The sequence below is a fragment of the Leucoraja erinacea genome, chromosome 9, assembly GCF_028641065.1.
Source record: "Leucoraja erinacea ecotype New England chromosome 9, Leri_hhj_1, whole genome shotgun sequence".
Taxonomy (NCBI): domain Eukaryota; kingdom Metazoa; phylum Chordata; class Chondrichthyes; order Rajiformes; family Rajidae; genus Leucoraja; species Leucoraja erinaceus.
The window spans coordinates 10802713-10817080 of record NC_073385.1 but is presented as its reverse complement, the minus strand read 5'-3'; the positions used below and the strand labels follow the sequence as shown (position 1 = coordinate 10817080).

Genomic DNA, 14368 nt, shown 5'->3' with positions numbered 1-14368 from the left:
AGTATAGCCTGTCTTTATTTAACAGCACTACAATCCAGTTGGCCACACCTAGAAATAGGTCATTAAGCATATATTCAGGCCCTTTGTACATTGAACCTCCACTAGTGGGAGAGTCTAGGACCAGAGCCCATAGTGTCAGAATAAAAGGACATCCCTTTAGGAAGGAGGAGGAATTTCTTTACTCAGAGGGTGGTGAATCTGTGGAATTCCTTGCCTCAGAAGGGTGTGGAGGCTGAGTCAATGGATAGTTTTGGCAGAGATTGATAGATTCTTGATTAGTACAGGTGTGGGGATCATGACAGAAGCCTCCTCATGACGATCCCCAGAAACAATGACACGATGCACTCAGCGACACGTCGGGCGACCAATTCAGCCAACAAGTTGGACGACGACGGAAACCAACAGCGAGCTATGCGTCGTCTGACACACGAACGAACAAACAGTACAGGTGCCAGGGGTTATGGGGAGAAGGCAGGAGAACAGGGTTGGGAGGGAAAGATAGACCAGCCATGATTGAATGTCGGAGTAGACGATGGGCTGAATGGCCTGATTCTGCTCCTATCACTTGTGAACTTATGAACTGTCATGACTGTGTGGCTCATAGTCAGATGGTTTCAGTCAACAGAGAACCAGAGACCAGAGCTGTACTATATGCTCCTAAGGCACCTGCTATTACACGGAAGAATATACCTGGAACAAGCTTTAATAGCAAATGGCTGCTATGCTTTGACCATAGTATCGAAAACTTGGAAAATTACATTACGATCTCTGCAAACAATCCTACAATTCTAAGAAAAGGAGTGATGCAACTGTAGGATAACAGATTCTAAAATCAAATCCATCTGCAGACAAATATCTTTAAGTTATATCCACATTACTGCTTTTCTCACTCCCGCAGTCTTTAAGAATGACATGTGACTTGATCAAGAATTGAAGATTTGTGTTTCTCCATCACTGGGTCCATGTCAATCCTTGTTCAATGTTTCCTTATCTTCAAATTAGATTAATGCACAATTTAACAACCTCAAGCTATGCTTCCCCAGGTCTGGACCTGATCAAAGGGCCTGTCCCACTGGGCGATTTTTGAGGCGACTACGACAATGGAATTCACCAAAGTCAGCACCGGCGACAACCTACGTCACCTGGCGACAACCTACATCATCCTGGTGACAATTTACGACAGCACCTACGTCAGGAGAAGACAAGCTATGACAAGCCCACGGTCGTCGAAAGGTTTTGTACATTTCAAAATCCAATGGTGCGGAAAAACGCTACGACTCTCTGGACGACTGAAGAGACTACTCGCAACCATACAGGCGACAACCCGGCAACTGTGTGGCAACTGCCTAGTCGCCGGCAGTCACCTAAAATAAAATTGCGTCAGTGGGACAGGCCCTATAACCTCAAAGATGGGTCTGCAAAGCTCACCAATATCCATCCAAGTATAAACCACTTCAACATTTTTCGATAACCTTCTTACTTGGTCTGGATAAGCTTTTCAGATTAGTTTACGTTTATGTTGCTGGGAGATTAAATTTGGTTCATATGTGGTGAACTCCAAGGAATACCCAAGTTATTCATGTTGTTGATCGTGACCCTTAGCTGGGGTACCAGATGGAATATTTAATAAATATTGGTTTCTCTCTCAATTTTGAAGGGAATTAAACAGCTTATAACCTATTAATATCTGGGATTCTGTAGAATTACAATTATTGCACACAGCACGAGTCCCAAGGTATACACCAAACCAACACCACTATCCCCTAGCGTAGGGTTTTCAAATTTGCCATATGTTTGCTTATTGGTTGGTCATACGAGAATTCTCACTTTTGATGTCAGCAAGAATCAGTAGACAAGTAGCAAAGTAACTCAATTATGGAACGAGCTGCCAGAGGAAATGGTAATGGAACAAGCTTCCAGAGGAAATAGTGATGGAACGAGCTGCCAAAGGAATTGGTGGAGGCAGATGCAATTACAACATTTAAAAGGCATTTGGACAGGTACTTGGATAGGAAAAGAGTAGAGGGATTTCAGATCAATGCAGGCATACGAGATTAGTGAAGACAGGCATCAGGATTTTTGAATTGGGCCGAAGGGCTCATGTCTGAAGGGTCTCGGCCCGAAACATCACTTGTTCCTTCTCTAGTGATGCTGCCTGACCCGCTGAGTTACTCCAGCTTTGTGTTTATCTTCGGATAATTTCCAAGCTGTACAACTCTAAAACTTTATATGAGCCCATTCTCATATAGCTTGTGAAATTACTTTTGATGTGACAAAGAACAGAAAGCAGACAAAATTTGGTTTCAAACTTTTCTGTTCATTTATGTATCGCATGTGCAAGAATCTATTAAATTGTTTTGTAAATTTAATTCCCACTGGAATTTTTCCAGAGAAATGTTTCAGTTTTCAGACATGACACGAGAGCGATCGTATTATTCATACATGCATTTCAAGTGCTGGAGAGGGGCCTAGATTTGTGACCTGCTGACTCAAAAGTGAGAATACTTAGTTGAGCCAAGGTAACACAACTGTTGTATAAACATCTTGAATTTCTCTCTCAAAATCGACAATGATTTAGTGCCCAGATGTTTAACATTTTTCAGGTCCAAGAATACTTAAATTAGTACACACGGTTCTTTCCGTCACGCTACTGTTCGGATCAAAATGCTACTAGGACGGCTCAATCTGATCACATTGTTAAATTGACAGTATATCAATGCTTTTCAACCTGATGATGTTCTTCCCTCCGGCGCATAGACCAGAGGAAACATATAGCGAGTAATTACTCGTGCAAACCCTAGTTTAATAGAATGGTTATTGATAGAATGAGTCAGAGAAATAAATACCATCTACCATTAACTATGTGGTGAGAGGAAGCTTATAACATTACAATCTGATAAATGAACATGGACATGATTTTTTTAATGAAATCAAAATGATGTTCGACAGCACAATTGTACAAATTTGCAAAGATCTTATTTGTGTATGAGATAAGGGGGAAACTAATAAATGTGACATGTTTTAATTCTTGTATGGCTGAAAATATATAAATAGGCAATAAACAGAGATTAGGATGAAACAATTAATTTTCAACATGGTGGAATGCTGCCTCTCAGTTGCATACAATCCAAGTCAATTGCTTTGATGGCAAAAAAAGTATTATATATAAGCAAGTGTGGCAGCAATACAACCGCAATTTGTGAAGAAATATTTTTCCATGAGAGATAGTTAGTATTCAAAGGAATAGTAAAGTGTGCTGACAATGTAAAATTAGGTAGGTAAGTAATTTATAGAGAGAATATATGGAAATATAAAATGATCATGCAAAGTAGCAGATAGAATATAATATTTATATCAGAGCATGATAAAGTATAAATGTGTCATATATTTCATTTATTTTCATTTCATTTCTCTATTTTCTCTTTTGCACTGCAGAATTTGTGTAATCCACTGGGATAGTACACAGAACTATATCTCAGTACACATGACAGTAAAAAAACCCAAGAGACACTTTTGGATAGGCACATGGATATGCAGGGAATGGAGGGATATGGGTTATGTCTAGATAGATAGTAGTTGGTCTTGGCATCGTGCTCGGCAGATACTATGGATCGAAGGAACTGTTCCTGTGTTGTACTGTTCTATGTTAATTCCAATAATTAAAGAACACTATCACGTATATAGTTCATGGAAGGTTATTGCTGAGTTAATGTGGCTGAGGATGACACCAACATACTGATAAAGTGCTTTTATCAGCCCATTTCATTGTAGTCATGGTACATAACAACGTGGTAAAGGAATCCTGTAAAACCATGTGCAGCGATACACAAGAACTATGAATGAAAACTTTGGTGTCAGCAGTTAGGAGATTAGCTCTAACAATGTACACAAATAAAAATGCTGTACCGAGTTGACAGGAGTATTTCAAAGTATGCTTTTGTACTGCAGAGCTTCAGTCTAACCTGCTCTGGGAAAAAGCATATTTCTCATCAGTCCCAAGAAAGTTTTATTTAGGACTCTGATTGTGCTTAAGTGGACAAGTATTTTTAGAACATAAAAGGTGTCAGAATTTTGCATAATATTCAGATATTTCAGATGTTTGCTCAAACGTGGGGTAATGTTGGATGGAAGGGGAATGGGTAGAAATTCAACTGAATTTAGTTGCAGGCAATGCGTTGTATGTGTCAGTACGAGTTAGTTATGCGTTGTATGCTTCAGGGCAAAATAAATTAGATGCAAAGGAGAATGTTTTGTATTGAATATAAAAGATGTCCTTGACGGTAAAGTATTTGTAAATTAGCAGTGCATTTTTTTTTTTTCGCATGTATGTGCATGAGGATTTCTTGAAATTTATTAACCATTGTTAAAATGTATTAAACTTTTAATACATTATTACATTATTAAAATGTGTAATCCTGTTAAACTCCAGGAAGGACAACAAAAATAACCATGAATCTCCCATCCTGGTGAATTAACCAAGATGTTAGGCTGCAGAGAAACGGAATATTTTTTCTGAAACCGATAGTGAAAAAAAATCTGATAGGAGAATAAAAGCATTTATTAGCTGGGGATATGCAAACAATGGCAATGATGAAGATTCCCATATTCAGTAGGAACAGGAGACCAAGCAGGATATTGCCTATCTGCGACATTACATTGTGACTTTCACATTGTCAGCCTGCCCGTGGCTTCCCTTGAACCCTTCTCAGCTTTCCTCTCCTAATTTTCTTGCCCGAATGATTGTTTACCTTTCTTCCACTAAATACGTTGGGAAGCACTGAGGAAATAGAGAGCACCATATAAATGTAGATCATTCAGATTTTTCTCCACCACAGCTCAAACTGAAAGTCGAGGTAAGAAAAATATGCTACAACCACTTTAAATGCAAATATGTAACAATAGAATAACAATAGAAAATACGACAAACACTCAGCAGATCAAATGTGTCACCTGACTCTCAGTCTGAAGAAGGGTCTCGACCCGAAACATCTCCCATTCCTTCTCTCCAGAGATGCTGCATGTCCCGCTGAGTTACTGCAGCATTTTGTGTCTACTCAACAGATCATGCAGCTTCTATAGAATGAAGAAAGTTACCATTTCAGGTCAAAGACCCTAAATCAGAACTTCATTTAAAAAGTGAAATGAATTGAATTGTAATTTTCCTATTTGTTTCAATTAATATTATTATTTTAATGCATTTACATAATTATGTTTAAAGTGAATGAAGTTCGGATGAAGTATCTTTAACTTGAAATGTTAGCTCTGTTTCTCTTTCTACAGATGCTGCCTGAACTACTGAATGTTTCCGGCATTTCTGTTTTTATATCAGGTTTCCAGCATCTGCAGTTTTTTGTGGGGGTTTTTTTTTCATTTACTATGTGCTCTTACATCAAGCTTTAAATATTCAACTACTTGAATATTTTAGTTCAAGAACTATAAAACTGACATCTATGTTGAAAACTCAAGCTTAATTATAATAGTAATAATTCAGGACAGATTTCATAGTCTTTTCCTACCTTTGGAGATATGTAACAATAAACTTTTTTGGGTTTCTTCACTTTCTCAGTTGTCTGATCCCCATCTTTATCATCTTCTTCCTCATCAGTGGTGATCGATTGGTGTCGACTCGCAGTGGAATATGTGATTGGTGATGATTGCCAATGTGAATGAGCATAATTTGTTGTGTTATACAAGTAGGCCTCAAAATAAACACTGCTTCCGGGAGACGATACGTTCTTTTCTACTATATTCTTTTCATTTTCTATTATGAAAAAAGGAAATAGTTAATAGTTGATTAGAATTTATCTGATTAAAAATGTTTCTGAATGAAGAGAATATTCTTCATGCAGAAACACTTCTAATCGGAAAAAGCAGTATATATCGTATTTCAGCATGCCAAGTATTACTATTCACACCATAAAAATAGAAAATACTGAAAACATGCAGTAAGGTAGTCAGCATCTGTGGAAAGAGAAACAGAGTTAACATTACAGGTTGAAGGACTAGGAAAGATAGAAAACAAGTTAGTTTTAAATTGCAAAGAGGGTAAGAGAATAGATAGGACAAACAGAATGTACTTGCCCTGCATACCTTTTTTAAACTTTGCCTCTCACCTAATGATAAACACTTTAACCCCCCCATTCCCACACTGACCTTTCTGTCCTGGGCCTCCTCCACTGTCAGAGTGAGGCCCAGAGCAAATTGGAGGAACAGCACCTCATATTTCGCTTGAGCAGCTTACACCCCAGCGATTGACTTCTCTAGCTTCAAGTAACCCTTGCTTTCCCTCTCTCTCCATTCCTCCCCTCCGACCAGTCTTACTCTCCAACTACATTTTATCTCTGTTTGCTTTGAACAGATTAAAAAAAGCAGCTAACTCAAAGCTAACAATGATCTATTCCACATTTTCCTTGATCTCCATTCCGTTTGTCCTAGTTTCCCACCTTACACTTCTTTATCTATGTATCTCCCTCTACCCTGACATCAGTCTGAAGAAGGGTCTCGACCCGAAACGTCACCAATTCCTTCAGTCCAGAGATGCTGCCTGTCTAGTTGAGTTACTCCAGCATTTTGTGTATCTTAATGCTATGCCCTCCAGTTCTTTGATATTTTCACCCTAGAAAAAAGGTTCTGACTGTCTACCCTATCCATGCCTCTCAAAATTTTATATACTTAGAAACATAGAAAATAGGTGCAGGAGTAGGCCATTCGGCCCTTCGAGCCTGCACCGCCATTCAATATGATCATGGCTGATCAAGTTTCCAGGGGTGACTTCTATCAGGTTTCCAGGGGTGACCTGACAAAAGTGGAACAAATTGAGGGAATTTCCACTTAGTTGGACGACAGTGGGAATGCATGTAGTGGATACCATGTTTAAGAAAGAACTGCAGATGTTGGAAAAAGCAAAGGTAGGCAAAAATGCTGGAGAAACTCAGCGGGTGAGGCAGCCTCACCCGCTGTGTTTCTCCAGCATTTTTGTCTACAGTGGATACCATGAGGTCAACTGTGGCAAGCTATGCAGATAAAGAATGATGAAGGGAAATAATTTACCATGGTTACAATCATAGGTTGTCATTTGCAATTTTGAAAAAAATCTCCGCTTGTGAAATGGACAAAACTTGATTTGGAGGGTCTCTTGATGCAGGAAAGGTGGACAGAAAATTGGGAGATAGCAAAATCTTGAAGGATTGGAAGTGGAACAATAGTCTGCAGAAAAATCTAAAATGGCAATGTACTTCATAGTTAATAATTTGGGCTACAAACCCTACTTACCACCAAGAATTATGATGTCAAACTCCCCGTTACCAATCAATTGATCCCAGTACTTGATGGATATCCGAAAACAACCTCTTCTCCACAAGGTCAGATTCAGAAGCACCAGGCACATGGTCTTATTTGAAGAAATGGTTTTGTTAAACAAAACATCTGATATTTCATTTTCATGGGTGCCAAGCTGAAATACAAGTGGGAGATGAATCAGGTGCAGATTACTTAGTTTGAGGTTTAATGATACAGCGCGGAAACAGGCCCTTCAGCCCGACGAGTCTGCACCGACCAGCGATCCCCGCACATTAAAGCTATCCTATACTATGGACATTTTTAATATTTATACCAAGCCAATTAACCAACAAACCAGTACATCTTTGCAGAAAAGCGAAGTTCTCGGAGAAAACCTACAAGAGAACGTACAAACTACATGCAGACAAGCACCCATAGCCAGGATCAAACCCAGGTCTCTGGAGCTGTAAGCGTTGTCAGGCAGCTACTCCATCGCTGCACCACCATGCCGCACATTACTTGCATAATGCACTACTTACTTGGTGTTTTCACAATTTTAGTAAAATGTTTTAAAATCTCTGACACTACAGGCTATGCAAAGCACAGAGAATAAATTATTCAATATCAGTTTACATCCATAATATTCCATTTGACAAGAAAACTGATTTCAGCTGTTTTGCAATAGGGCTATGTAGAGTAGAGGTCAGGCATTTCCTAAAGGGATTGGAGGAAAATACAGAGATAAGCTACTTCTGACTGGTTATTAATTTTGCAATATCCATCAGTGGCAGTGAAATTTTGAGTCCACATCGACCCAATCCCGTTCCCTTCACAGCTGGAAAATAACTGGGTCAGGAGAAAAAACAGCTCAAATATATCTTACAAAAGAAAAAGCCCACCCATGAACATAACTACTTGCATTTCAAGATATTTCTGGTTAAAACTGCAACCACCTTATTTCCATTCCCTCCCTTTCTCCATAAACCTTGTGCCACCTGATCTCAAGTCAAATTGCTCTCAAGCACATTATTGGGCTATCTTAAATCACCCATTAGGAAGAATGCAAGGACAGGGAAATGTTCAAACTTGCTTTAATTTGTCCTACGAAGGGCTGGTCTCCAAATACGTCCAACATTTAATAAAGTCATGGAGTCATACATCATGGAAACGGACCTCCTGCCCAACTCTTCTATGCCAACCCGATTTTATAGCTGGGCTAGTCCCATTTGCCCGTATTTGGCCTATAGTCTTCTAAACCTTTTTCTATCCATACACTTGTCTAGGTGTATTTTAAACATTGTCATTGCAGCTGCCTCGATAATCTACTCTGGAAGCTTCATCTATATAGGCACCACCCTTTGCTTGAAGAAATTGTCTTTCAAGTCTCTTTTAAATCTCACCTTAAATCTATGCCCTCTATTTCTGGATGGCTCTACCCTGGCAAAAAAGACTGCATTCACCTATGCTTCTCATGATTTTTTATACCCGACTTCTGTGCTCCAGGGAAAAAAGCCCCAGCCTATCCAGCCTCTCCCCCCCCCAGTCCTGGTAACATGCTGATGATTCTTTTCTGCACCCTTTCCAGCTTAATGACATCTTTCCTAGGCCAGGGTTACCAGAACTGCACATCATACTCCAAATGTGGTTCAGCAGTAGTTCAACTACTGTACTCAATACCCTTACCATTGAAGCCCAGCACACCAAATAGCTTGTTCACCAGTGAAGAAAGCTTATGGCATGTTGGCCTTCAAAACAAGAGGAGTTGAATATAGGAGCAAAGAGGTCTTTCTGCTGTTGTACAGGGCCCTGGTGAGACCGCACCTGGAGTATTGTGTGCAGTTTTGGTCTCCAAATTTAAGGAAGGACATTCTTGTTATTGAGGGAGTGCAGCGTAGGTTCATGGATACTGTCATATGTTGATAGAATGGAGCGACTGGGCTTCCCGATGTTGGGGGAGTCCAGAACCAGGGGCCACAGTTTAAGAATAAGGGGTAGGCCATTTAGATCGGAGATGAGGAAAAACTTTTTCACCCAGAGAGTTGTGAATCTGTGGAGTTCTCTGCCTCAGAAGGCAGTGGAAGCCGATTCTCTGGATGCTTTCAAAAGAGTGTTAGATAGAGCTCGTGAAGATAGCGGAGTCAAGGAATATGGGGAGAAGGCAGGAATGGGGTACTGATTGTGGATGATCAACCACGATCACAATGAATGGCAGTGCTGGCTCGAAGGGTATGATGGCCTACTCCTGCAACTATTGTCTATTGTCTATCTACCCGCGTCATCACTTTCAAGAAAGTGTATATCTTCACACAACACTCTCCAGAGCCCTACCATTTCTGTGCAAATGCTGCCCTGGTTTGACTTACCAAAAAACAGCACCTCACACTCGTCAGGGCTAAATTCCATCTGCCATTCATTGGCCCACTTCCCTAGTTGATCCAGATCCTTTCATAAATTTAGTCTTCCTCACCACCCAGTACACCACTAATTTTTGTGTCATTAGCTACATCCTAACAACCTGGTGTAACACAATGGTAGTCTAACCTGCTATCTACCACATGGTAGAACTGATAAAATAGACATTAACGGAGACTTGGATCAATATTAGCTTAAAAGAATAACAAGGGAGCATAGATTTAAATTAATTTGAGGAAAGGTTAGAGGGAATTTGAGGAAATGGGTTTTCACTCAATGAGCATTGAAAATTTGAAACACTGGCTGAAAGGGTGGTGGTGGCAGAAACCTGTATTCAAAACGTATTAAGATGACCACTGGAAGTACCAAAGGTTGGGAACTGGAACTAACTTATAGCCCCTTTTTAACTTGCATGATTTTGATGAACTGAATAAGCAGCTCTGTGTTTTGAATTCTTATGAATGCAAGGATCTGTAAATTATTGGCTTCAAATCACAAATCACTATAAAACATCACGGTGCGCTACCCCATTTACTTCAATTCATCTGGAATTTTGGCTGAGTTTCTGAAATTTTCTGTTTATTACAGGAAGCAACTTTCCAGGAATAATTTAAACAGTTACACCAAGGCATAATTTGTTATTTTATTCCAACTATTTCTTATTTTCCTATGTTGTAGTCACTCACCTCTTTTATCTGTACTCTGTAATTATCTTGATCAACAATGGCCAGGGCATTACTTGTTGGATTATCATATTCGTCACGAGGGGCGATCTGCAATGTGTGTTCCTGCCCACTTGTCAATACCAGAGTGGAGAAGTGGTAAAGGATTTTTGTTTTTGCTGGAAACACTATTCCTATAAATGGAGGAGAAAATAGCTTTCATTTTGACTATTGAGATAAGAGAATTAAATGTTTTGGCACTTGCAAATTGAATTGTAGGTCAAATACAGGCAACCTCCACTGGGATGTCAAGAGGACATAGATAGATCGGAAAGAAAAGAGAGGGGATTGGGCGGGGCCTGAAATTGGGAGAACTAAATGTTCGTGCCTTTGGATTGTAGGCTACCCGTGGAATATCAGGTGGTGTTCTTCCATTTTGCGTGTGGCCTCACACTGGCAAAGGAAGAGGCTGAGGACAGACAAGTGATATGGCAATGGAAAGGAGAATTGCAAAGGCTGGAAACCTTGAGCCAAGAACAGAAGAGAGCAGGAGGGTTGTGGAGGGCTCGTGGTGGGGGATACCATAGCGGGTAACCCCCAAGTCCTTAATTTATGGATTAAGGACTGAATTGTTCAAACTCGTTTCAATTTAAAATCAGATAGCAGAAAAGAATGGCCTTAAAAATCAAAGCTTTATTGGAACTTTATGAGTCATTTTCTATTGCTTTGTTACTGATTGTCAAACTCGAAAAAAAGACATGTTAACAACTTGTGAGTTTTAGGTATTTCAGGATATATGTCCTCACGCTGGTTTATCAATCATTAATTTCTTACAAGGAGATCTCATTATAGAGCTATTGCTGTTAATTATACAAATTAAACTGCAATAAGAATTGTCCCAGTGCAGACAAGGTGAAATTATACTATAAACATTAACTCTCAGATAAATGACTCAAAGTATCAGGACAAAACATTGACAGAAATATAAACATGACTACACTGCTCCTCTGTTTGAACATTTGTTGTTTACAATGGACCTGAACAGGGCAGGGAATTCTAGTAATCTGCAAAGAAAGAAATTGCTATTTCATCACTACCTCCACTGATTCTGCAATTCAATATAACCATATAACAATTACAGCACGGAAACAGGCCATCTCGACCATTCTAGTCCGTGCCGAACACGTATTCTCCCCTAGTCCCATATACCTGCGCTCAGACCATAACCCTCCATTCCTTTCTCGTCCATATAACTATCCAATATGCCATGGAGAAGGACTAAATAAAGGTCAAGCTTTCCCCATATTGCCCATCCCCCTGTCAGACACAGAGAAAAATAGAGGATAAGGCGTTTAGATTTATTTTTAGCTACCACTTTTGGTTAACTTCACACTTACAAATGCTGTAAAACCAGAAAACATTTAGGCAATAACTATGGAGAGAGATAAAATTCATGATTGGGTGAGCGACCTTCAATCAGAACTGAGCATCGACCTGAAAGATAAACCGTATGCAACTTCTTCCACAATTAGCCATCAGAATATTTCCACCAAGTTCAGCAACTGTGATATTTTGCTTTTTATTACTAATTTATGGAGCCCAGAAGCAAGATTCTTGTTCCTGTTGCAATAATTGTTGCCTACTGTTGTCAGATTAACTGAGAGACAAAGCAAATAGGTAAATCTAAGCCTTAGTAAAAACATACACACATTCACACCTACCAGGTTGAAATGTTTTGTAGTATGGGCTGTAAGCCACATTCAGTCCTCCGAGTTTGACTATGACTTCATACCTTCCTGCCTTCCTCACTGTGAAGCTCACCTTCACCATATTATTATTTTGTGCCTGAAGCACTTCCTGTGTAATAGGAACTTCTATCCCCAGTTCCATGTGCGAGATGTGAATTCGTAAGCCCACTGGGCGATGTGCAGGGAATGGCTGCCCATTCTTATAGAACAACTATACAGGGCAATAAGAAAAAATATTTACACTGGTGAATAATATGTTAATACACCTCCTGATTATACAGGTTCGTGATGGTGAAACGATAAAAACAGAGCCGGAGATAAATAATATTAGCTTCTTTCAATTGAACATAAACAGGCATACAAAGATTGCAACAAGTTGATCACAGAAATCTTTCAATAAAAACATCCTTTTCATTAATGAAGATGTATTTCACATGTGTATCAATGTTTAATGGAATGTATCGTACAGTTTAGTCTCGCTGTTGATTTTAATTTCAATAAAAATAATAATTCCCCATTTAAAATGCAACGGTCTGCTTCTGAGCACATTTAATTATAAGTTTGCCTTGACTAAGGCAGCATTGAACATTTAGCTCAATGGCCTCAGGTTGAGGATAGGAGACAGAGACAATCTGCTCTTTCCACTAATGGGAAAAACATCTGATGCTAAGAACCTGACCTAACCACGATGCACTCAGAGTGAAGAAATTATCAGTATTTTAACCAAATTTCCCAACCTGGGCTTAATCTAGCGACTACTTTCATAATTAAGTAGAACGGTTTTCCAGATTTAAAAGAAGAATGGGAATGCTCCCTACTAAATCTCACTTACAGAACCTCATTTATGTTGCAAAGGGCAACTGGATTCGCCTTGAAAACCAATGTAATAAAATACCTGTATTTTTACTTTAATTTCTCTCACACTGAACAGGCGAGCCTTTGATCAGCATGCAATTATATGCAAATAAATACAGCTTTCAACTACACCTTATTTCCAGCTCAATTACCTTTTATCTGACTGATAAATTATTTGCTGAGAAATTTAACTGGTAAATATAACAGTCACACTGCATTGTAATCTGTGCCTGAAACTCATTTCCATGGATATAGCATTATCGTTTTCACAAATTACAATGCATAATACCAGGGAATACATTTCTAGACGGTGAACTGCTGCTCTCCTCGCAAGTGCTGTTCCACAGTTCCAGTTTGTTTCTGCTTTTATGACCTCCCATGCTTTGTCCTGCCTACAACTCTTCTAGCTTTCTTTCCCCCACCCCTGCAATCAGTTTGAGGAAGGGTCCCAACCCAAAACGTCGCCTATCCATGTTCTCCAGGGATGTTGCCTGACCGGCTGAGTTACTCCAGCATTTTGTGTCTTTACAAATACATATTCAAATCAGACCCAAGAATGTTGTGTCACTTTCAAAAGATCATTCTTTATGTAAATCCTTATTTTGAGGCCAAATCTGCCCCTTCCTGTGGTTCGATTGGACATGAAGAGGTGAATGGCACATAACATTGTTCTTGTAACATACCGACAATAGCATTCTTTAAAGTATTAACACAGGTTAAATAATCCTAAGAACCTGCATGGCTATGGAGGATTCTCCTGTACAACATTATCCAGTTAACTCTGAAATCCTTTGAAAGCTGCACAGTTACAAGTCCAACTAGCTTTACACCACTCACAGATATTCCAAATTAACAAAAAACTGTTACCATTGCTACAGATCTCTATTTCAGCATCTGCTTTTAGATATGTGCATGCTTTTGTTCACAAGGCCTTTGATTTTGTTTGCAATAATTGCTTTTCATTATAAATCCCAACATTCACATTTGTAATTAAAACTGTGTACTTTTATCATTGCCGACTATAATTAAACCTCTCAAGTATATAACAAATAAACTACAAAAAAAAAGCTCAGTCGTTTTAAAAGCAAAGAATACTATTTTGTTTTACGCACATGTACTCTAAAGGTCAAGATGCGCCCTACTTCCTGAGGGTCCTTCCAATCCCAGGTGACCAGGCATGACCTTGGATCCAGGTAGTTTCCACGGACATAGTCATAAATGGTTCGGTTCGCCTGCCGCCCTCTGTGGTCATTCTGAAGAAAATTAATTACCCGGGCCACGAGTTCGTACAGAAACTTCACGGTAAAGAAGAAAGCTACGATGGAAACTGCAATTCCACCTGCACAAGAATAAAGAAATCATACATTGAGTCGATGCTAGGCCTCTGAGCATTTCCCATAAGTTGCATCACTT

At 39.4% G+C, this 14368-nt stretch overlaps 1 protein-coding gene across 3 annotated transcripts in view; it reads right to left on the bottom strand.

Annotated features, from left to right (window-relative positions):
• arel1 (apoptosis resistant E3 ubiquitin protein ligase 1) overlaps positions 1-14368 on the bottom strand; it is a 72161-nt gene that overhangs the window by 34275 nt on the left and 23518 nt on the right. For all 3 annotated transcript variants that reach the window (XM_055640128.1, XM_055640127.1, XM_055640126.1), the window contains 5 exons: positions 14068-14294; positions 12074-12311; positions 10377-10546; positions 7273-7453; positions 5517-5761 (listed from right to left, as the gene is read on the bottom strand). In XM_055640128.1, the coding sequence (XP_055496103.1) occupies positions 5517-5761; positions 7273-7453; positions 10377-10546; positions 12074-12311; positions 14068-14294 (1061 nt within the window). The remainder of the gene's footprint in view (positions 1-5516; positions 5762-7272; positions 7454-10376; positions 10547-12073; positions 12312-14067; positions 14295-14368) is intronic.